General features: G+C 41.3%; 1 protein-coding gene across 1 annotated transcript in view; it reads left to right on the top strand.

The window, feature by feature from the left end:
* Window positions 1-25539, top strand: part of LOC147679018 (solute carrier family 2, facilitated glucose transporter member 11-like) — a 649876-nt gene that overhangs the window by 147234 nt on the left and 477103 nt on the right. Inside the window, exon 3 of the mRNA XM_086942752.1 lies at window positions 5684-5844. Within this exon, the coding sequence (XP_086798878.1) occupies window positions 5684-5844 (161 nt within the window). The remainder of the gene's footprint in view (window positions 1-5683; window positions 5845-25539) is intronic.

The raw sequence follows: 25539 nt of genomic DNA on the forward strand, positions 1-25539 counted from the left end.
CACAGGAGGAGACATGTGGCCCCCCTCTCCTGCCTATCTTTGGCTCCAGAACTTCCTATCCCCAGGGCCCACAGTTATTGTTACGGGGGCAAGAGACCACCCACCCAAGCTTCTACAAGCCCCAAAGGCTCCCTCCCAGAGGCTGCTAAATTTCTTAAAAGAAAGGGGGACATATGGCCCCTCTCCCTGAACCCATAATGGCTTTGGGCACCCCATTTCCCTGGGCCAGCTCACATGCAATGTCCATGGGAGGTCACCCCCTGGAACACATTATTTTCCATGCCCGCACTGGAGTGGGCAGGGAAATTTGTGTTTGCTTATGCCTGACAGGAGCATTTTTAATCTGCAGCAATACTAAGTCTGATCCCAACTGGTGGGAGTTTTGAAAATTCTCCAGCTGGCTGGAGCAGACTTGTAAGTTTTGACCCTGTGCGTGGGCACCCCAGACCTATAATGGCTTGAGGATGGGATCCCAAGGGCCTAAAGAGATTTATGAAGGTAGGCCACATGGCCCCTTCCCCTGTAAAATAAAAAAAGGTCCATGAAAATTGGGTCTCTAGGGCCTAAAGAAGCTCCGGGGGGGGGGGCTGTGTGTGGCCCCTGGAACTGAAGATGATAATATGAAGGGAGGGGGGCATGTGACTCCTAATGGTGCCCAAAGGACCCCATCTAGCAGGGCCAAAATGTAAACATAAGGGGAAAGGGGCTACATGCCGCACTTCCCAGCCTTTAGAGGCCCCAGGGACATATCCGCTCAGTGACTGTGTCCCTGAAAGCACACCACCAGGACACAGTAGTTTCTCTACCTGCACTACTGCACTTTTGCAGGCAGAGAAACATATGTCAGCTCAGGTCTGGCAGGAGCATTTTTTAATCTGCCTCCAAACTGGAACAAACATACAATTCTGCTCCCAGACAGTGGGAGGTTTAAAAATGCTCCTGCCGGCTGGGAGCAGACTTGTGTGATGTTTCCCAGACCACAATCCTGCGGGTTCCTGTCCGGACGGAGCAAGCAGAATACAGCTGCTCCCACTGGATGGAAGCAACTTGGGCTCCCTCCCCATGTGGGATTCTGCTTTGGCTGCGGTGGCCATGGAACTCCCCACGTGGTACTTTGTGGGCGCCCTGGGTGGGCACCCACCTCGAAAGTTGAAATGCCCTAGGGAAGAATTTAAGCTCAGGGAGGGGGGGTCCACAACCCCCCTCCCTTTAATGAGAACATGCAGCCCCAGGAGGTAGGGTACCCGGGGCCTCATAAGACTTGGGAGGGGGCCTCAGTAACAAAGAACAGCTCTAAACAGTACCGAAATTCAACAGTTGTAGTTACAGTTATCTCAGGTAACTATAACATCTGCCCTACGGTATCTATAATTTGCACTCTCGCCATACTCGCCATACCCTGCTAATTACCTCACATATCACATCATTAATGACATCTTCTATGACATCATTGATAATATCACTGCAAGATTTGAAATGAAATTATTAATAACAAAACTGTGCATGGCGGAGGCATAAGTTACAGTTAGCTTAGGGCATAAAATATATGTTTTACACTGAACTATGTATGGAAAGACAATCTTAACTTCTGTTAAGAAACACAAGGGCTAAAGTGATGTTATTGTTAGGTCATGGGATAAGAACTCAAATTAAAACATTCCCCCATGCACCTTTCCTCTCCTAGGAGCTAGGTAAATCACTGATAATTGCTCCTTTTGTGTGGGGAGGCTTTTGGAATCTCTGCTGGAGGGGCAAAGTAATGATCTTGGGCCAGCAGGACAACTGTTTGGTTCCATATGTAAAGAAAAGAGAAAAGACTGTCTCTGTTGACTACCCTTTACGCTATGTGATGTGACGAAGTCATGAATAAAGTGTGTTAAATAAAATAATCTTTGGCCAGCAGGTGGGACAAAAGCCTGGAATCTGATTATGAGCAATTTCTGTAGTCCCATTAGATGTATATGTTGGTTATTGGGACCTGCAAATTCACACTGGGCAGGCAAGCTTTACCCCAGTTGGACCCTTGTTGGATTGTCTTGGCTTAAGTAGAGTGAAACTGTACCTTGTGGCAAATTTAATCTATGTGTATAATGCAGAGAAAGAGCTACAGATTTTCTAGCAAACCCATATATTAATGTTCAATATTATTATAAGGCTTACCCCAAGCACCAATCCTGGCAGAATCCCTTTTGTATATCTTAATTTTTGGGGCAATCTCCTGCCCCAATGGCAATGGCATAGCCCAATTTTGTTTCTTTAATTTCAATCCATCTTTTTACTCCATTTTACTCCTGTTACTCCTTTGCTTTATCGGCTCTTTCGCTTAAATCCAATGTGCTCCACACACAGGGTAATGCAATTTTCAACGTATTCTCATATTCAAGATGTGCCCATCCAGACCTCTCTTCAAGAATACGCACAGACGCATTGTTCATCCGAAGCAGTTTCTATAAAAACCCAATGCATTTTGGGCTGCTGGGGACCTTTGTCAGGGGTAACTACAAATGACAGTAAAACATGCATTATAATTCCATAAAGAATGACAGTCAAAAACATTCAAAACATTCATGTATGATTCAATCCCCTGTGACTATCACATTTCGGCATGACTATGAATTCACAGAGTTTATGGTATTATAACCCATTTAACAATCACAAGAACCTCAAACAAAGTGTAATCCCATTTCCTTACATCCGTTGTACCTTCACGTCATTCACGTGGTAACTCCCACTTAATTGCCTCATTGCCCTGAACACACATCCATTACTCCTCCCAGATTACAACTTCCTACTTTCATATTACGTATCATTAAACCTTCCTATTAAATGTAGACATACTCTCAGGTGTTTTTCTACTATGTACCCCCGTACCAACACCATTCCCAAATCCTCCTCTTATTATATCACTCCTTTCATTTTCATTCAGCCCACACCCTCATTTTAATCATCCAAACTCAGGGCACCGCGCTGCGCTCTCTCCGTCCTTGAACTGACAACTGCTTTTACTTTCAACCGCTGTCTACCGCACACTGTTAACCTCCACTTTACTCATATCCTGTCCTCACCCTCCTTTACCAACACCCATTCTCATCTGAAATTATCTGCGCGGCTCAATTCTTGCTTCACGTAAAAATGTAAATTGATACTTGTATAGCGCACTACTCACCCGCAAGGGTCTCAAGGTGCTTGTACGAATACCGCTGTGGAACCCATCCTGGCTTTCCCTGTGAGGCGTCCACTCCTGGGCACCCCCAAGGTGGAGGCCAGGCATCCTTAGCGTTGTGGGGGCCGTTGTGGAGATTAAGCAAGCTATTGCCCAGAGTTGCAGAGTGGGACTCCATGATTGGAATAGGCACTGAGGCGAGAATTATCAGGTCCGTGGAATTTTGAGCCCAAAACCCGCCGAGGCGGGGAATTGAACCCTGGTTCCGGGCTAGACATCTACATCAGGGTCTGCCGCTCTAATCATTGAGCCACACTTCTCCACGTACCTGCTAAGAATCATTCATCCTCGCCTTTCTCTCATGAATGGATAGCCCGATGTTTTCAGTCGCCCACATGTAAACCCAACACATGAGTTCAGGACCCTCTCACAATTAACAGTCTCTAATTAACCACCATCCAACCAGTGGCGTAACAAATGTTAAAGGGGCCCCCCTGCAAGATACACAGAGGGGCCCCCCTCCGGATTTAATCTGGAGCGCTCCGGCGTGAGTACAGTGCTGAGGGGGCCCCCTGCAGCTCAGGGCCCCCGCACTGTTGGGGATGCGGGGGCCTGTGTTACGCCCCTGCATCCAACCCTCACTCACTAAAACCCTGCCTGGCTCTTGAATACTACAGTACCTATAATGCAATATCCCTTCTGTGCCAGGCTACCTGTGGGCAATTACTGGGCAGCACATCACAATTGTCTAACACACGCATCCTGCACACATGCACACAAGTGTGTGCACATGTGCTCATGTGTAACCAACCTTGAGCCCTTTATCCAAACTTCACCACAATTGCCTTACTTTAAAAAGCAGACACTCGATGTAAACACTCTCAGTTCAATCACTGCAAAATTACTGTGAGCGTTCTCGGGCAAGTATCTTCATGGTAGCTTTTTTGATAACATTCACAGTTTTCATTTTTGTGATTGCCACAATACGTGTAATAAGGTTTCATGGTACACATGTCCATTTTCTTATCATTTTCTACATGTAGCTTTATTACCAGGCAGTGAAGAGAAATCTACTTACTACGACTGAAATTTCTTGGCAATACAGCAAATTCCTCTGACTGTGCTGTACAGGTGGATAAGAAAAAGACTAAGAAGGGCAGATTAGATGGAGCCAAATGATTCTTCTGTGATCTGAAAGTGTTACATGTCAGCCAGATGCTCAAAAAAATTATTTGCAAAAAGTTGTTGCAAATTCTTTATTTACTTTTTGTGACCATATTGAGACATCAATTTTGATTATGTATGTCCGGTAATGTGCAACTTTAAAAGTTCAGCCTTATTCAGCCATCCTTGATATAGAATTATATCGTCACAACCTAAGTAAATTATAGAATTTCTCATTATAGGATTCAAAATCACTTGTCATTAATAAAGGAAATATAAAATTCAACCACTTCACCAACATTCAGTTACATTTAAAGATTAGATTACATACTATCATTTTCTTGTTACCTAACGCATGAGTGACACCTCTTCTTCTTTATAGAAAATGATCTGCAATGGGAACTCTAATGCTAGAGGGGCAATTAATCATCTCCCAAGAGAAAATACATTTATTTTTTCATTTATACTAGTTCTCTCTTTTTCTTTTAATTTTACCCCCACTTACAATGGTAAACATACCTTTTGAAGGATATTAACTTATACTGAAGGTCTAGGTATTTCTATTTACTCTTTTTCTTCAATAAGTATTGTACCACCCATTTAAACTGCCATTGTGTAATGTTTTCTAGGCTACATCTCATAACAAACGCCCCTCCGCTCAACATTCTATAATTCCTAATGACATTTTCTAGCAAACTGAGATATTTTGTACGTAAGTAACTAAGCAGAGTACACTTTGATGTCATCTTAAATCTTTACCACAATAATCATATTCAATGTATCACTGTAGAATTAGCCAATCTGTTCCCAATTTTAATCTAACAAAGTCTTTGGGATAGATTTCCACTGTCTCTCTGCCTATTTTACTTTCCATTCAATTATAATTAATATTCAGGAAGATCTACTATATAGCAACATCATTAGTAGAATTTTAAAATCATTAGTAGAATTTTAAAAAGTCCACTAGACAGCTTACCATATTTCCTATCAAAACGATTCAAGCCTATAGAGACGCTCTTGATTCTCACTCTAGGATTCACTAAGGTGATATTTCCCAAGCAATTGATTATAAAGATGTGGACTTGGACCTTGTTTGCCATCCTGACATCATTACTGCCAAGCTTCACCTGCACAGTAGCCCAAGTGATTTTGTTTGCTCAGCCACCTGCAATATTGTCTATTAAACTTCTCAAGTGGCAGGAATCAGTAGGATGTAGTCAGATGATTTTTTTAAAGCTTACAATGTATTAAAACCAGTGTCATTATTACTGAGTTAAGAGTGACAGATTTTGTTAAGTTGTGTGATTCCCTTTGTGAAGTTATTTTTCATAATGTGATGACTTTCTTTCTTGCCAGTATATCCAACAATTCATGAACCAGACCTGGGTGGACAGATATGACTCACATTTCAGTCAAGAAACGGTCAAGTTCCTATGGTCTTTAACCGTGTCGATCTACAGCATTGGTGGACTCTTGGGAGCACAACTCACAGGTCCCCTCTGTGGTAAATATGGAAGGTAACTTTCAACCTCTCACTTCCTCCCTGAGCAATGTTAACTTTTCCATTTGAATCAACGATAACAGAATTTGAATCTGTAAACATTCAGTACTGCAACCCACCTGCAAATTAATGAAAAATACAACACATCCATCGTCTGACCGCTCTAAAACCCACTGATTAATCCTGAGACCATCTACTCAGTGACTGTCTCATAGATTCACTCACCGTCAAACCACTTATCAACTCAATCAGTTTCTCCTTCTCTCACTTGCTTTTGCTGACTGATTCAGTGAAGTCCTAAGTTGTTTGATTACTTACAAACTAAATGACTAATTGACCAACTCATTTATCGATCCTCTTGCTCGCTCACGGATGTTAATTGTGTCTATTTATGACATAGTAGGGCAAGTGAGTCGGAGGACAATTATAGTTAAGAGATAGTCTATAATATAAAGTATAGTTTAGTCTGTAAATGCAGGTTCACCAACACACCATGGATAGCAAAAGTGACATTTTGCAGTTTGATCTACTGTCCCACTGTTATTCCCTCAAAGGCCTTATACATTTTGTTCTGTGGCTGATAAATGGTGAATAATTACTAAAAAATGGAAGGGTTGTAGTGAAAATTAAAAGAATGGTCTAGGAACAGAAAGACTACTATAAATGCCCACCCACAAAAGAGTAAACTTACAGCTATTGACAAATTATAATTTTGAAGTTACTACAACCACAAATGGCTCTGACAAAAAAGAGCTCATAAATTGGGAGCGCTGAACTCAAGCAAGATACAACAAATGCAGGGGTTATTTGCTGTGTGTTGGACCCGGCCCTTTTGGCAGGTTCACCCCAAAACGTTTTGCTTTCTCCTAGCCTGTTTCTGTGACTGGTGTTGGTGATTTTAGACCTCTGCGCACTTTTTCACTGTGGTACAGTGTAAAGTGCGTGAGCTCTCTGTGTGTGTGTGGTGAGAGTGACCTGCCCTCCCATAGGAATGAATGGGGAATATGTATGCCCATGGTAGTTCCTGATGTGTGGGGAGTGCAGGGTCGAGTTTGGTATGTGCGAACTCGTGAGATTGAATGCTGCGCAATGATATATGCGGCATGATTGTGTCTAGTGTGGAAGTGCCACTTCGAGAAGATGGCATATTTGTGTAATTTGTGTTTGGCGTGTGATTGGCTGGAGCCTGGCTCCAGGAGTGAGCCTGGGCCTGCTTGTGGATTGACTGTCTGGTTTGAGAGTCCTGAATGGGCTGGGTTTTCCCCACACAATGCTGGCTCCACCCCCTGGGGTGCATCTGATGTCCCTAGCCTGGCCAGTGAAAGGAATTCCCTATAACCAGTTCTAGCTGGTTCTCACATTGCCTGCACCCTGCTAGACAAAGGATTCCTCTGTATAAAAAGGGGCTGTGTCCCCTTCCAAAATGTTCTTATTCTTAACTTGAATCCTGCCAGGGGCGTGCTGCTGCTTGGGCTCAGGGGAAGGCTTGCCTCCCTGGGCCCTACCCAGCACCTGGATGCCCCAGAGGACTCTTTGGGACCCTGCTGCCTTTCATAGGAGGAGGGGGGACTTTGCTTTGCCCTGGAACTCCCTTTTTTCTGGCTTTGCCCCTTGGAATCTCTGGGACCTTTGGCAGCATGGAGAAGCTGCATTTTACTTCAGAGATATTGGCCCCCAGCGCTTAATAGCGCTCTAGTCTGTCCAATGGCGCTTGGGAGCGCTTGAAGTTGTCTCTAGCGCTTGAGAGCGCTTTACTTTCACTTTCGCAGCTGCCCACGCCACATTTTGCCCGGATTTTAATTATTAATTTAAATTCGGGTGCCTACCACGATAATTGCAGCAATTGCGAGTGCCCACCTCGCTTGTACTTTTATATTTATACCGAGGGTGCCCACCCCTCATTATGCCCGTGAAGAAATCACCGCCGTAGCCCAAGGAAGCCTGCTCCTGGCCGCTGTAGCGCGACCAGGAAGTCAGGCACGACTGCGAGGGACATGTGCGGAGCTTACCGGACGGAAGGGAGCCCCGCGAGAGCGACGGAAGGAGGGGAAGAGGAAGTGTGGCCGGTTGTGGGGCTACTGTGTGCTGAGGGAGCCCAGAGAGAGGAGACGAGCTGCCTTGGAGCCACGAAGGCTCCACATCGAGTCCCCGTCCCGAGATGGGGGACCGGGTGAACAGCGAAGTGGGCGCTTTGTGAAGGTGGGGCTCCCATGAGGAGGGAGAGCCCCGCCATGCGCTACCGCCGCTGGAAGGAGAAGCAGAGTCCGGCCAAACAGAACTCTGCAAGCCCGGTGAGAGGGGGCCCGTGGTGTTTGGTTGGGAGAAGGGGGAGGCGTCTGGGCACATTGCCGGTGCCCGCCCCGTGTGGCTTGCTGGCAGTTTTTAGGCAGCCTCCTGGTTTAAAGCCCTGAGAGGCTCACAGCCCCCATTGTTTGTTGAGAGCCCAGCGAGGCTCTGGAAGGCCAGTCATTTGTCGAGCCATGAGAGGCTCAAGGGGGCAAGTTGTTTTCAAGCCTCGAGGGGCTCCGGGGGCATGTTTGTTTAAGGAGCTGAATTGGCTCCCCCGCCCCCCTTATTTTTGAGAAGAGCCAAGGTGCTCCAAGGCCCACATTGATTTTTGGAGTCCCCCCGAGGGACTTAGGGCATATTTGTTTTAGAGACTGTGTGGCTCCAACTTTTGGCCATGTGTAGTGTCAGAGCCTGTGTGGCTCCAACGATTGGGCGCAGTTCTGTTCTAGGGTCAGTGAGGACCCTGTCGCAGTTTTATATCCCAGCTGCCCAGCAATTAGTGGGCAGCTGCACCGTTTAGGTGCTTGGGATTGTCCTCAGCTGCCCAGAACTTTGTGGGCAGCTGCCATGTTTAGGCCCCTGACATTGGGACACAGGGCGTCCTAGCCCCAACAAGGCCAGTGGCCTAGGGACTGTGACAGGTGGTGGCTTATGTAAGTTTGCGCAATGTGGTTACCTGCTATGTTATGATGGTAATTGCCCAATGTGAGTTTTGCACAATGTGATGTGGTGCTAGGAAATGTAATGCATTTAATATGATTACGCACCTTGATCTTACACCTCTGAATGTTTTTGGGGCAACATGTGTTTTTGCGCTATTGAGTTATGTTCTGGCACCTCTAAATGTTTTTATGCATCATGTGTCTTCCTTGATTTTACACCTCTGAATGTGTTGGTTTATGCATCATGTGTTTTTCCTTCCCTGCACCTCTGAATGGGAATTTGATGCATCATGTGCCTTGTTCTGACACCGCTGAATGTATGTTTTATGCATCATGTGTTTTCCTTCCCTACACCTCTGAATGTTGTGATGCATCATGTGTAATGTGTTCTTGCTTATACCCCTAATCGTATTGTGATACTTAGGTGGTGGTTCTTTCTAGTACAGGTGGTCCTAGTGAGGTCCTGGTTCCCTGCATGACATTCTCCTAAGGTGTTTAGGGTTGCGTAGCTGGTACTTACCTGTTACCAGTGGTTACTGGTTATGTGCTATATTTGCTAATTTGTGCTACAGTGATTTTATATCCTACATTCTATGTTCTAGAAGTGCTATTTTCTACTAAGTGCTCATTCTGACAGTGGCCCACGTGGCCCTTTCCTGTGTAAATAATCCTTTGTGAATATTGCCCGTGCCAGTTTGCACAATGGGTATTGTGTGATTACTATCTGATGTGTTTTGACAATACATAAGTTATTTTTATATAACCTTGTGTGGAGTTCCTTTTGTGGTGTGCCTAGGATGTTTTTGCTGTTGTGTGCGTGCGCAAATGCTTTACACATTGCCTCTGGGATAAGCCTGTCTGCTCGTGCCATGCTACCAAGGGGGTGAGCAGGGGTTATCTTGGCGTGTGACTCCCTTGCCCTGACTAGAATGGTGGTTTCTGTCTGGCTTTGGCGTTGCCTTAGCCAACCAGAAATAGCCAGTTCTAACACTGTGATTCCAAAAGGTGCATCGTATTTGATTACCATTTTCAAACATCATCCGTAACCACTTCTGTGACAAGAACAACCCAGGGCATAAGACAGCATCTTTCTTTAATAATGATTTTTATAAATTAAGTGATCTTTTTAATTAATTAATTATTTCATATACACTCAATGTAATGGGAATATGTGCAAGTAACATATTATTTTCTTAATTCTCATTTTATAATATATATTTTAAATTATTTTACATTCATATTTCATTTTAAAATATAGGTTAGTAACATTACATCATAGATCCTGTAGTAGAAGACTTCACCAGGTAGTGAAGACATGTAGTTATTCTCCTCTGTGTAAATCTACACTTAAATGGTGGATAGTAAAAAATTGTAGATTAACACCTAGGTGCAGTAGTAAATCTACAGTAGTAGATTTACACGTTAGTAAATTTACACACACACAATTTAACTTTTGTGATTACACTCCTTTGAATATAGATACACACCATTAGAGATCTTGAGCCAGAACATGCATTATAAAGGAATCCCAGCCATCACTTAGAGGGGTCAGCCTAATCTCTGGAAAAACCAAATGCAGTAATATTGTTACTCCACTCCAGAATTGTTGTATTAGCAAGGATTTAGGTTACTGCACAATTATACATTTTTTTTCTTTCTATATGTTGGTGCACATCTGTGGGCTAGTTTACCACCTACTGTTCAGGTGGAGGATATTGTAGCACTCCAAAAGCCATGTGAATACTTGAAGAAATGAGACCTTTCTATGATCATGAATCTGCAAGGTGAACTGCAATCTATGTTCTATGTTAATATGTGACCATTTATTACTCATAATACGCAAATATCCTGTTTTCAGTAGTTGAAGTGACGCTCCAAGATTTTAGAGGTACACAGATGTAAACATACTGAGAATAAAAATTAAAAACCCATCTTCCAGCTTTGCATCACCACGAAGTTACTCTGTATTCATTTGAAGGAAATAACTGAATTGTTGTATTGTCTGTGTGTCCCATTAGGATTCCAGATTCCTCTGGTGTTTGGCGTCGTACAGCCACACTAGTAAATACTGATATTGTCAAGTGTGGTATTTACCAAATGCTGTATTACCTCTCCATTCTGAGTTCCATATGCCAGAATTGGTAAAAAAACAATACAGAATACTTTCCAAATTTTTAAGCGGGAAAACTCAGTTTCTGAGGTATTTTATGTCTGCGGATTCCATTAGTCTTTCCCACACATGTTGTAACAATGTTGTGCCTGATTCACAATTACCAACCCTTTGCCTTAACCTGTATCCTCTGACATTTTCATTACTGCAAAGGTGCTGTCACAAAACATGCTAACACTATATCAAATTATTCATGCATCTCTAGCCTATAGTTTATATAAGGAATATATGGGAAGCAATACTTATATTTAATTTAGGTATTTTCTGTCTGGGGGATCACATACCACACACGGGGCTCTTGGACAGCTAAACAGAGCATGGTTGTAAAAAACATGGAAGCTTAAAAGCACAAATATGCATATTTTCAATACTTGATGTAGATAGCACATTTGTGAATTTAATGATTGGGAGGGACATTTGAAGAGAGTAGATGGGCCGGAGGTTTCACCTGTCCTAACGCGTACTGCACTTAGCAATACACTAGAGAAACATGGCAAGTAGATTTTAAGATGCCCAATTTACAAAACAATTTGCACATGCAGATACATCCTGAATGGGCACAGGCTTAAACGTAACAAGGCTTTTCGGCCTGAAACCCTGCACCACTGCAACTAAAATGAGTACCTGCCAGATTATTAATATCACATTTTGTAACTAGATCTAGACCAGACACACACTCTTAGAGCCTGATGAAGAACAGTGACAGATATCCTGTCTGCAGAAATATAAATTCCATAGGATATAATAGTATATATATATATCAGCGGACAAGGTATCCGTCACCACTGTGTCGGAGTAACCTGTCTGCCAAGATCTAAATCAGGCCCTCAGACTTAAATACTTCCCCATCAATAACCTAAAGGTCAATCTCACCTCTTATCCTGCCAACCCCACTTCCTATATCTACAACGTTTTAAATTACTTTAACACTTTTCTGGAAAATTATGTGAAAACCCATGGTTAAACTAAAATGCGCAAGTGAACGCCAAGTCCTTAAGCACCACAATACTTCAAAGATGTCATGGGCAACAAACACTCCATCCACAGGCAGGAAAGAAAATGGAAGAAAAGCAGAGCCCCTGATGAAGTCATGTTACTTAAGTTCCTCCTTGCAACACACAGACAGCTCATAAATCAGCCAAAGCCAATACTATACTTGTACCATCAGTGAAGCTGTGAACAGTAGGAGAAGACTCTTCAAGACACTCAACAACTTCGTAAACCCCCGTCTGACTCCCCTATCCCACACTCCATAGACAAGTGTTGTGTCATCAACTTCTTGTGAAAAACAACAGAAGAAGCATCAGCACCTTAACATCAAACTAACTTTATCTCTTAGACTCGATCCTTTTCATTGCATCCTGCAATGGTAATCCTTCAAAAGCCTTGCTCTCACAGATCTTGTCGACCTACTCAACTCCCTCAAACACACTGCCTATGAAAATTATGTCTTACGCTCATTCTTTTTTAAAGCTCTTTCCAGTGGTGCTCTGTTGCCTCTTATTGCCATTGTCAATGGTGCCTTCACTTAAAGCATCTTTCAAGAAGCTCTCAAAACAGACCAGAACCTGCTGCTCCTGAACAAAACATAAATAGGCCCTGACAAGCTCCTTAATTACTGGTGCAACACTCACCTACCCTTCATCTGTAGGATCATCAAAAAAGCAGTTTACGACCAACTTCATGATCATAGCAGTGCAAACCAGGTTCTGCATCACTACCAGTCTGGTTTCAGAACACACTGCAGGCCTGGTGACAAATAGCTTACACATTGTAGATAATACTCTCCTTCCAATAGATGCAGATAGCCCCTGCCTCCTGAACTTGCTTGACCTCTCAGCCACCTAAAACAACATCAACCATCCCACTTGTATCCACTCCCTGATGTATTGATTATGATTCACTAGCAATGTCCTTCATTGGTTCTCCTATCCTTCCCACTGGCACCTGACTAGGACCCAGGGTTCCATCCTGTACCCCATCATCTTCAACTTCAAGTTGAAGCCCCTTGGGCATCTATTCACCAATATTATCATCACATTTCAGCAACTTGAAAGTCTCCTCTTCTCCAGGCATCCAATGCTTTAAACACTTCCTGCACTCATCCAGGGATGGATGACTAGCAGCTGTCTGGAGCTAAGCTCTACCAACACATTCTTCTTCTTATTTGCCAAGACATTCATGCAAGAAATAGGCATGACCTTTCTTAATAACATGAAGGTTGATGGCTCTAAATCCTAACTTTCAGCCATTGCGAATTCACCTAGATTTAACCTGGACACCAATATCACCCCTGAAAGAACACATTGCTGAGAAGACAAAATGTGTAGACAAAAAGTGTAGTACTAACTCTTTCTGCTAAAATAGTGAAACTGTTCCTACTAAAAAAGCAACTTCAAGCCCTTGTTCTCTTGCAACTAGATGGTAGTAAAGCTGTGCTTCATGGCCTCGTCAAATTCAGATTGACCACCCCTTATGAGCATCCTCATGCCACAGTGCTTCCCAACAAGGATCTAAAGAAATATTAAAATATCTCCCCCAATCTGATGGAACTCCACTGTCTCTCTTTCGGGTTGTACTATCTTTAAAACTAGGTGAATCACTTATAAAGCAACCACAACCAGCACTCTTGCCTATCTGACTGATATGCTCACTATCTCTGGTGGCTGTCAGCACACCGGCAGCCAGGACACATTCAGAGTGGGAACAAAGAAGTGTAAAAAAGAAAATAAATCAAGGTGACAGACTTTCTCCATCTAAGCACCCAACATGCTCTCCCACCCCTGCATCAATTCAGGAAAGGTTTGAAGATGTATCCCTTCAAAGAACAATACTTCATAATTCAGTAACAGTACATTTCTGATCCCAGGGCCCAGCTACTGCTCCAATAAATAGTTGATGGTCTTTTTACATTAAAGAACTTATATGTCCTCGGCTAGGTTCACACTGTGCAAATACCACATCCATGCAGCAAAAAGGAAATTATACCCATAAATGGTTTATTCCTGAATAATGTTTCCCTAGCATGGTATAACATTATGTTAGAGTAAACCTTCTACAGAAGTGGGGAGTGGGCTTCATGGAGCAAGAATGCCCTGCAAAGTGTGAGCTCATCCACGGCCCAATGTTTGTGTGGTTTCACAACCCCCTTCACTACAAATTATCTCTCTTAAAAAAATGAGATTTACTTCTGTCAGGAACTGGAGCAAATCTGTTTCCAGACTGGGAATAATAACACTCCTAAATTGGAGTGGGTGCAATTGAAGGGATTTCTTTGCCAGGAAAAAAAATTTCCCTTTGGGGAAATAAAATATATAATTGCACTGAATGCATTGGTGCATGCTTCATTGTGCATTATATTTAATTATGCACGCAGAAATGTTTTCACAAGAACATAATTGAGATTTGATAACAGATTTTCAGCCTTACTACTTGAAAGCTGTGACTGTCACACTCTTGGAAACCACTGTAAATTCTAAAAACATATACATTACATCCAAATGTGGAAGTAAAAACACCAGTCCATATTTATAATTTTTACTAAACATTAAGCTTTACATGTTTATTATAAGATAACGACTTAGGTCCTGACTTACAAAGGTAAACGTACACTTTTGTGTAAGTTTCCTTTCTCTGTGCTATTCACAAACTCTGATTCAAAAGTAAGCTTGCGACTGCTGTGACTCAGCAGAACTCCACACATAAAAAGATAGGAAAGGCCTATCTTTTTATGTGTGTAGTTCTCCGTCCCGACTGCAGAGCCTTTGCAGTCATAAATGGACTATTAAATTGGAATTTATGAAGAGCAACAAAATAATAAACTTACACAAAAGCTGAGTTTAACTTTGTGAATGAGGCCCTTAATTCTTTCAAAGAAAGCAGCCGTTCCCCTTCATCAAACACTCTAGATGCTTTTAACATTGTTCTTACTTTATATAATGCCTCTATTACTTAGCAGCAATGTTTATTACTATTACTCCTACTCATTATAATCATAGTCATTATGTTGATGTAGTTGCCACCGCTGAGACAGGAACAACCCAGGAGATTCTGAAAATGAAAGCTCCATCCACCATACTGGGTGCCATAAACAGGCAAACATTTCCACAAACCTCCTTTAATGTCTATGCTCTAACAAACTCCAACTTCCAAACCAAAAGATGTAGCTTGAGGCATACAGGGAGGGTTGATGGTCTTCCATGAGAGGGAAAGAAAGTAAGTACTCAAAGGAGGGGGAAATGCTAGAAACTTCAGTATAGAGAAACCTTGATGGTTGCAGTCAAATTCAAATTCAAAATACGATTTATTCGATTTAATACATGTATAAAAACACAAATACTGTTTTCAAAGCTAAAAAATCATGTGCAAGTTGATTAGGTATATAAAAATCTTATTTAAAAACTTAAAGGTCTCAAATAACAGCCACTACTGCTAAAAGATAAGGTATACAGCTGGAATATCGACAGAAAAATATCGACTAGCAGAAATATTGAGGTAAGAATGTCGATTTTGTAAAATATCGACAACAAAAATATCGTTGTTGTAAATATCGTTTATTTAGAATAACAGAAATATCGACATGTAAAAATATTGTTGTATAGAATATAGTTGAGAGAAATATCGTTGTATATAATATCGATATTATAGTTAGTTTTGTTATATAAATGTTTAAAAAAGTTTTTTTTAAGTGACATTTTTTGTAATTTAATGTGTATAGTTGATATTTTTATTAAAAAAAAGAAAAATAAAAAATTATTGTAAATTTTTGAGGAGTGTTTTATTGGTTTTACAGGGGATAACGGTGGGTGGTAATTGAAAATAGTTGTTAAATTTTTTTTTAAGAATTGTAAAAATTAAAAAAGAAGAAAATGAATATTTAAAATAGAAAACTTTAATTTTTAATAATTTTGAAATTTAAAAGAATTTTTTAAAATGAAGTATGTAAATGATTTAGTAGTGGGTTGTTGGTTATATAGGGGATAAGGGTGGGTAGTAATTTAAAATTTTAATTTTTTTTATTATAAATGTAAAAATAAAAATTAATTCAAAATTCGATATTTGAAAATTAAAATTAGAAAATGTTATATTTTAAATTAACATGAAATATAAGTGTGTGATTTTTTTTCGAGGGTTATTTTAAAAAACATATTTCGAAATTAAATATTTGAAATTTGAAATTTGAAATTAAATTTAATTTTATTTTACATTACATTAGGTGTGTTATATTAGTATTAGTGGGTTGTATGTTATATAGATGATAAGTTTGGGTTTTAAATAATAATGTGTGTTAATGTTTTCAAATATGTAAAATTTTAATTAAAACAAAATGTTATTATTTAATGTGGAATTTGAAATTGAAATAAAGTCTGTAAATTACAATTTAATTGTAAAATAAGTGTGTGAATGGTTTATTAGTGGGTAATTAGCATCATGATGGATAAGAGTGGGTAATAATATTTAAAAATGTGTGTTAATGTATAATAAAAACTAGATTTAGAGCGAAAATAATTTAAAAAAAAATTAAAATGAAAAGATTACGTTTTTGTAGTTATTAGTTGAGTGTATAGGGTGAAGGGTGAGTAGAAGTTATACATTATAGTGCTTTATGGTCCAGCATTTTCCTTGAGTAATGTAGGATTGGAATTAGAATAGTAAATTAGTATTGTTTATTGTCCAGCACTTTCCATGACTTATGTAGGATTGGAGTTAGAATAGTAAATTATTATGGTTCACTGTCCAGCACTGTCCCTGACTTATGTTACATTTGGAGTTACTATAGTAAATTAATATAGTTTACTGTCCAGCACTTTCCATTAGTTATGTTGGATTTGGAGTTAGAATATTAAATTAATATGGTTTACTGTCCAGCACTTTCCCTGACTTATGTTGGATTGGAGTTAGAATAGTAAATTATTATGGTTTACTGTCCAGCACTTTCCCTGAGTTATGTTGGAGTGGAGTTAGAATAGTCAATTATTATGGTTTAATGTCCAGCACTTTCCCTAATTTATGTTGGATTGGAGTTAGAATAGTAAATTATTATGGTTTACTGTCCAGCACTTTCCCTGACTTAAGTTGGATTGGAGTTAGAATAGTAAATTATTATAGTTTACTGTCCAGCACTTTCCCTGAGTTATGTTGGGTTTAGAGTTAGAATAGTTAAATATTATGGTTTACTCTCCAGCACTTTCCCTGACTTATGTTGGATTGGAGTTAGAATAGTAAATTATTATGGTTTACTGTCCAGCACTTTCCCTGAGTTATGTTGGATTTGGAGTTAGAATAGTAAATTATTATGGTTTACTCTCCAGCACTTTCCCTGACTTATGTTGGATTTGGAGTTAGAATAGTAAATTATTATGGTTTACTGTCCAGCACTTTCCCTGACTTATGTTGGATTGGAGTTAGACTAGTAAATTATTATGGTTTACTGTCCACCACTTTCCCAGAGTTATGTTGGATTTGGAATTAGAATAGTAAATTATTATGGTTTACTGTCCAGCACTTTCTCTGACTTATGTTGGATTGGAGTTAGAATAGTAAACTATTATGGTTTACTGTCCAGCACTTTCCCTGAGTTATGTTGGATTTGGAGTTATAATAGTAAATTATTATGGTTTACTTTCCAGCACTTTCCCTGACTTATGTTGGATTGGAGTTAGAATAGTGAATTATTATGGTTTACTTTCCAGCACTTTCCCTGACTTATGTTGGAATGGAGTTAGAATAGTAAATTATTATGGTATACTTTCCAGCACTTTCCCTGACTTATGTTGGATTGGAGTTAGAATAGTGAATTATTATGGTTTACTTTCCAGCACTTTCCCTGACTTATGTTGGAATGGAGTTAGAATAGTAAATTATTATGGTTTACTGTCCAGCATTTTCTCTGACTTATGTTGGATTGGAGTTAGAATAGTAAATTATTATGGTTTACTGTCCAGCACTTTCCCTGAGTTATGTTGGATTTGGAGTTAGAATAGTAAATTAATATGGTTTTCTTTCCAGCACTTTCACTGACTTATGTTGGATTGGAGTTAAAATAGTAAATTATTATGGTTTACTGTCCAGCACTTTCCCTGACTTATGTTGGATTGGAGTTAGAATAGTAAATTATTATAGTTTACTGTCCAGCACTTTCCCTGACTTATGTTGGATTGGAGTTAGAATAGTAAATTATTATGCTTTACTGTCCAGCACTTTCCCCTACTTATGTTGGATTGGAGTTAGAGTAGTAAATTATTATGGTTTACTGTCCAGCACTTTCCCTGACTTCTGTTGCATTGGAGTTAGAATAGTAAATTATTATGGTTTACTGTCCAGCACTTTCTCTGAGTTATGTTGGATTTGGAGTTAGAATAGTAATTTATTATGGTTTACTGTCCAGCACTTTCCCTGAGTTATGTTGGGCTTAGAGTTAGAATAGTTAAATATTATGGTTTACTCTCCAGCACTTTCCCTGACTTATGTTGGATTGGAGTTAGAATAGTAAATTATTATAGTTTACTGTCCAGCACTTTCCCTCAGTTATGTTGGGTTTAGAGTTAGAATAGTTAAATATTATGGTTTACTCTCCAGCACTTTCCCTGACTAATGTTGGATTGGAGTTAGAATAGTAAATTATTATGGTTTACTGTCCAGCACTTTCCCTGAGTTATGTTGGATTTGGAGTTAGAATAGTAAATTATTATGGTTTACTCTCCAGCACTTTCCCTGACTTATGTTGGATTTGGAGTTAGAATAGTAAATTATTATGGTTTACTGTCCAGCACTTTCCCTGACTTATGTTGGATTGAAGTTAGAATAGTAAATTATTATGGTTTACTGTCCACCACTTTCCCAGAGTTATGTTGGATTAGGAATTAGAATAGTAAATTATTATGGTTTACTGTCCAGCACTTTCTCTGACTTATGTTGGATTGGAGTTAGAATAGTAAATTATTATGGTTTACTGTCCAGCACTTTCCCTGAGTTATGTTGGATTTGGAGTTATAATAGTGAATTATTATGGTTTACTTTCCAGCACGTTCCCTGACTTATGTTGGAATGGAGTTAGAATAGTAAATTATTATGGTTTACTTTCCAGAACTTTCCCTGACTTATGTTGGATTGGAGTTAGAATAGTGAATTATTATGGTTTACTTTCCAGCACTTTCCCTGACTTATGTTGGAATGGAGTTAGAATAGTAAATTATTATGGTTTACTGTCCAGCATTTTCTCTGACTTATGTTGGATTGGAGTTAGAATAGTAAATTATTGTGGTTTACTGTCCAGCACTTTCCCTGAGTTATGTTGGATTTGGAGTTAGAATGGTAAATTAATATGGTTTTCTTTCCAGCACTTTCACTGACTTATGTTGGATTGGAGTTAGAATAGTAAATTATTATGGTTTACTGTCCACCACTTTCCCTGAGTTATGTTGGATTTGGAGTTAGAATAGTAAATTATTATTCTTTACTGTCCACCACTTTCCCTGAGTTATGTTGGATTTGGAGTTAGAATAGCAAATTATTATGGTTTACTGTCAATCACTTTCAATGAGTTATGTTGGATTTCGAGTTACATTAATAAAAAATGTTAATTTTTTAAAAAAATAACCAGAAATAAAAATAAAAATTATATTATTAATATTTGTAATTATTATTACAGATATATAGTTCATAATATTTAAATAAACAAACACATATAGGTTTTTACAACATTTTAAAATTTACATTCAAACATTTAAAAAGTACAATAGTAATATAGTCTCAAAAAAACAGTTTTTATTATTTTTTTGTAGATGGAAAAATTTAAACATTTTTATAACAATTTTTTTATAGAAAATTTACATTGCACTATTTGTAAAATATACATTGTAATTGTATATTAATTAGCATATTAATTATTTTTATTTTAAATAAAAATTTAATAAGTTAATTAATTTACATATAATTGCCATTTTCAAAAGTATATACATAACATAGTTCATATTTTATATAATATAATTTTTCTTTACAATAATAAACATAATTTTAATATACAATAATGTATTAATATATAATAATATAATAAATAATTGTTGTATATTTTACATTATTCATATGTTTATTTTAAACATTTTGAAAATTAACACAATTTATGCAAAATATTTTTCAATTTAGTACACATATTTTATTTATTATAATGGGGATTAAGTCCTATTTTTGTTTTTATTATGCTGCCATTTTGTTTTGGGTAATTCACTTTTTAGTCTATCTACATCGTTGTTTGGGTCATTTCAGAAGATGGAACCTCGCGGTTGGGAGCTGCTTCGTGTTTGTTATTGTAAGTTTAATTTTCATTACTTTTAAGTTAATTTTAAGAATGTATTGAGCTAGTTTTAGTGTGTACGTGTTGCTATGTGTTTTATTTTACTGTTTACTTGAAAAGTACGTGTTAATTAAGAATGTTAGTGATAGCGTAGTTAGTTTGCTATTTAATATGGATGTCATGTAACTCTATTGTATTAAATTATGACTATTTATTTTACTGTCTTTTCTATGTTATTTTTTGGCTTTGTGGGTTTAGTATTTATTGCGGGTGGGTTTTGTTTGTACTTTACTTACAGGTGTTCGTTTGGATGACCAGATGGATTTGATCTCGTTTTTTTTTTAACATACAGGCAAATGTTTATATACATTTCCTTATTTTTCGGGATTTTGGAGCGTTTTTTATCGTGATTTATTTTTGGGTTTTTTATGGTTCTGTTGTCCAGAGGATTGCTACGTTGGACCCTTTTTATACAGTTGTATTTTTTGCATTTAGTGGGGATTTATTTTATGATGTGGATTGCTATAAGTTGTATTCGTGTTGAAACATCTACTTGCAACACATATGGCCGAGATACCCGCCACCCCCTCTCAACACAATCCCCAAGAATTGGGAAACCGGAAACAGTTCTTGAACTTTTGGAAGGCGGGAAGGGAGTCACCCTTCCCGGCCGTATTTATTAAAATATGAAACAAAAGAAAACATTAAAATAACAGTTTTATATAATGTACAATTTCATTTCCACATTACGATGTTGGCTAACCTTAACAGATCTCTAATACAAAGGTTCTCCTAGCCGAACTAACATCCTACAAAACATTTGACTTGAAATTGTACATCCTAACGTTAAGGGCCAACGGCAAGGTCGTAACCGGTGTCAGATCCCTAAACCAGAAATACCCCCCTCACTTGTGAGAGGAGCGACCGCACAGAGGCGTACCTCAAGTGCATTTACCAATTTCCCTTTGTACTTGACGGGGGCCCAAATAAACTCGACGCCATTTAACGGTCGTTCGAGGACTCGTGTGAGGTGTCTAAAAGGTAGCGTAAACCCCCTCCCGCACCCCACACAACTTACCCATCTGCCGTCGCAGATGTCCTGGCCCCGGGAAATTCCCCAGGAGGGGCCGTAGCCCCTCCTATCCAGGAAGGGGCCTTGACCACCTTTCCTTTCCTTCCGGCGGCCTCTCCTTAGACAGGACCGCCTCCCCGTTGAGGGGCCAATTGGCCACCTCCCCCGCGCGCTCCCATCCGTAATGGGTGACGCCCCCTCATAGGGATCTTTCAATTACTGCTCACCGATCATGACCTTACCGCCCGACCAAAATAAATACGACAGTTCTACCTAAGTTACTAAGATCTATAAAGCAAAACAACATTTATTATCAAGCGTAAATACTGATCAATCCTTGTTCAAAATTACTTTATTAGCAAACATACTGAAAATAACCAATCTTTATTGCATCGTTAAGAACTTTCACGACAATCATCACAACCTGTAAGAAAACAGAGAAAACCAAAGATACTATATCAACTGTATTTACAACGAATCGCTGTCCTCAGGGGCTGGTGGGTGGGTCAAAATTGCTCTTCGTTCCGTCTCGAGCTCACGTGCAGCGGGGAGGTGCAGCTTCAGAGCACAGGAACAAGAGGATGCTTTCTTGGCTTCCGCTCCTTTTATCCGTCTTCATGGTGGGCGTGAACCCGCCCCCGCCTGCCTCCAAGGGCGTGGCCGGCCGTGTTGGTGTCTAGGCCAGCCCACTCTAGGGCGGGAAAAAGGCGCGCCCCGGCTACGCCGCTTCGGGCATACCAGCCGGGACTCGCCTCCCGCCCAAGATGGCTTCCCGGGGGGATCGTGGTACTCGACCATACGTTCGGGGGGACCGATTGGTCACCCCTTTCCATATGGCCGAGATACCCGCCACCCCCTCTCAACACAATCCCCAAGAATTGGGAAACCGGAAACAGTTCTTGAACTTTTGGAAGGCGGGAAGGGAGTCACCCTTCCCGGCCGTATTTATTAAAATATGAAACAAAAGAAAACATTAAAATAACAGTTTCATATAATGTACAATTTCATTTCCACATTACGATGTTGGCTAACCTTAACAGATCTCTAATACAAAGGTTCTCCTAGCCGAACTAACATCCTACAAAACATTTGACTTGAAATTGTACATCCTAACGTTAAGGGCCAACAGCAAGGTCGTAACCGGTGTCAGATCCCTAAACCAGAAATACCCCCCTCACTTGTGAGAGGAGCGACCGCACAGAGGCGTACCTCAAGTGCATTTACCAATTTCCCTTTGTACTTGACGGGGGCCCAAATAAACTCGACGCCATTTAACGGTCGTTCGAGGACTCGTGTGAGGTGTCTAAAAGGTAGCGTAAACCCCCTCCCGCACCCCACACAACTTACCCATCTGCCGTCGCAGATGTCCTGGCCCCGGGAAATTCCCCAGGAGGGGCCGTAGCCCCTCCTATCCAGGAAGGGGCCTTGACCACCTTTCCTTTCCTTCCGGCGGCCTCTCCTTAGACAGGACCGCCTCCCCGTTGAGGGGCCAATTGGCCACCTCCCCCGCGCGCTCCCATCCGTAATGGGTGACGCCCCCTCATAGGGATCTTCCAATTACTGCTCACCGATCATGACCTTACCGCCACAGGCCGGATAGTTGACCGGCTATCCGGACCCCCCACAAAACACTCCTACCTAAAGGTCATGCTGTAATCTCCTTAACCATGCTATGAAGTCTCCTATGAGTAATTCGTTCCCCACCCGGGACAAATGAACACCGTCTCCCAAATACATACTGTCCCCTTTAATACAACCATGAAACAGAATGCAGTGTACTTGAACGAAACAATCTACTCATTTTATTATTAATTTTCCTTACTGAATGATTCAGCGCAGAAACAGAAATAGCCCCCCGCCACACTTTCCGTGGGATCATATGGGACCATGCAATTGTGCACCCTGGAACTCTTCTCGCCAACCAACTTACCGTGGAAAGCATCGCCTCAAGAAGAAGTCGTCTACCAGTGGTCACCAAATCATTGCCCCCAAGATGTACTATGACTACAGACGGCGGTGACCTTGTCCGCCCTAACAAACCCTCGAAAAATGATCGAAACTGGTCAATACAGAGCCCGCCCTTTCCGTAGAAGGACACACTGTACCCGTATTCCCCAGCCACGTGAATCATGTCACCTGCTTTGAATACGTCCGCGGCACGCCTCACGTATGAGTGGCCCACGACCCACACCTCCTTTTTCACAGCCGGCAATGTCTGACCGCCGGCCCCCCGGTGTCGGGTCGACTGGACAGTCCGCCCCGCCTCGTAGGCTTGCGCAACTGAAAACCAAACAAAAACAAGAAGCGTGAGTACATCATTACAGCTTCACAACATGTGCAACCGCACATACCTCTTATAACAGTTCGAGGACCAATGCCCCACACGTTTTACTTGTTCAACGTTCAGACCCCTGGCTGTAGCTTCCGTAGCAGCCCCTATCCGAAAGGAATGGGTCCCAAAGTCGCCGGGGTTCAAGCCCGCGGCAGCAATCGACATCGCAAGCACCCGCTGAAACTGAAACCTTGTCAGTGGGGTGGCGTCAGCGTGTCTTAACAAGGTTCCCCCCCATGCTGCCACCCTCTGTGCTAAATATTCCTCTACGCACCCCACAGGGCACATGGCAGACCCAGGGATCCTCTGGATGATTACGCAGTCCCCGATTGCATCCTGATCGGATTTGGACCTGACAAACGAGACCGTCATTGTCTCCTCCCTGACCTGAATGTGTTCCCGGCACAGTCCCCCCATCGTATCCCGCTTGTTCCTTGCCACTAACTCGCTTACCCGCATAGCCCCATGGAATGCTAACGCAAATGCGGCTCGGAACAACACTGCTTCGTACTGGGAGGAACATGTTATCGGTGGCACGGATAATAACAGGGCCAACCTATCCAGACCTATCGGGTGCCTATCGTCTACTCTGCGACCCTCAAGGCGTTGCCACCCACGTAGCGCTTTTTGCACAACGAAAGACGCTGTCGGGTCCTGGATCCCATGAGCCTTTGCCATGAAGGAAATGGCGGCCCGATGCCTCTGGGCCGTGGCTACTGACTTGCCTGCGTGACGTAAGGAGAGCAGGAATCTCACTACACTCTCTTCCAGACCCCAAAGCTCCCACCCGGCAGTACCCAAAAAGGCCCAATAGGAACGGAACGCCCCTTGATATGCCATCCTCGTCCTGGGTGCTAAACTCTCTCCCACGAGGTTTTGTAGTTCGGGGCACCGAGAGACCAGAGAGCTTCGGGAAAGGGTGCCGCCACCGGGTCCGCTGTGGGCAGAAAACCCCAGAAGGCCTGCATACGGAAACGAGAAAGCGCATCAGCCGCTTGGTTCATCACCCCCGGCACGTGTCGCGCCCTAAACAGTACATTCAGTTGCATGCACAACAACACAATTTCTTTGAGCAGTCTCAGAATCAATTTGCAACGTGCTGCCTGACTATTGATACACTCAACCACGGTCATGTTATCAGACCAGAACACCACAGAGTGATCCCTAAATCCTTCTGGCCATGTTTTCAAGGCCACCATAATAGGGAACAGTTCGAGAAAAGCAATGTTACTTGTCAACCCGCACTCATGCCACCATGACGGCCATTTTTGGGCCGACCATTGTGTACCCAATATGGCGCCAAAACCCACACTCCCCGCCGAGTCTGTCCATAGCCCCAACTCCTCGGAAGACACTGCTGGTTTATTCCAGACAATTCGACCATTGAAATCCGCCAGGAATGCAATCCAAATACGCATGTCCTGGCGAACCTCTGCCGAGAGCCTCGTACGATGATGTCCTTCCTTCAAGCCGACCATGGACTGTGCGATCGAGCGGGAAAAGGGGCGTGCCATCGGCATTACTCTCAGGGCAAAATTCAACTGACCCACCACCTGTTGCAATTGATGCAGATTCACTTTCGTTGCACGAATACATGTCTCAAGGGATAACCTGAACTTTAACACCTTTTCTTTAGGTAATCGAAAACAACCTTCCACCGAGTCGAGCTCGATCCCCAGAAACTCGATCAAGGTCGAGGGGCCCACCGTCTTACCTGGCGCCAATGGCACACCGAATTGATTCATTAGGACACAAAATTCATGTAAAGCCTGTCCGCACTCAGAATCCCCGGCTGCCCCCAGAAACAGAAAGTCATCGAGATAGTGCATAACATGTTGAAAACCTGTCTTCCTCGTGAATACCCACTGCAGAAAACAACTGAATTTCTCGAAAT

Source organism: Lissotriton vulgaris, chromosome 11 (genome assembly GCF_964263255.1).
Source record: "Lissotriton vulgaris chromosome 11, aLisVul1.2, whole genome shotgun sequence".
NCBI lineage: Eukaryota > Metazoa > Chordata > Amphibia > Caudata > Salamandridae > Lissotriton > Lissotriton vulgaris.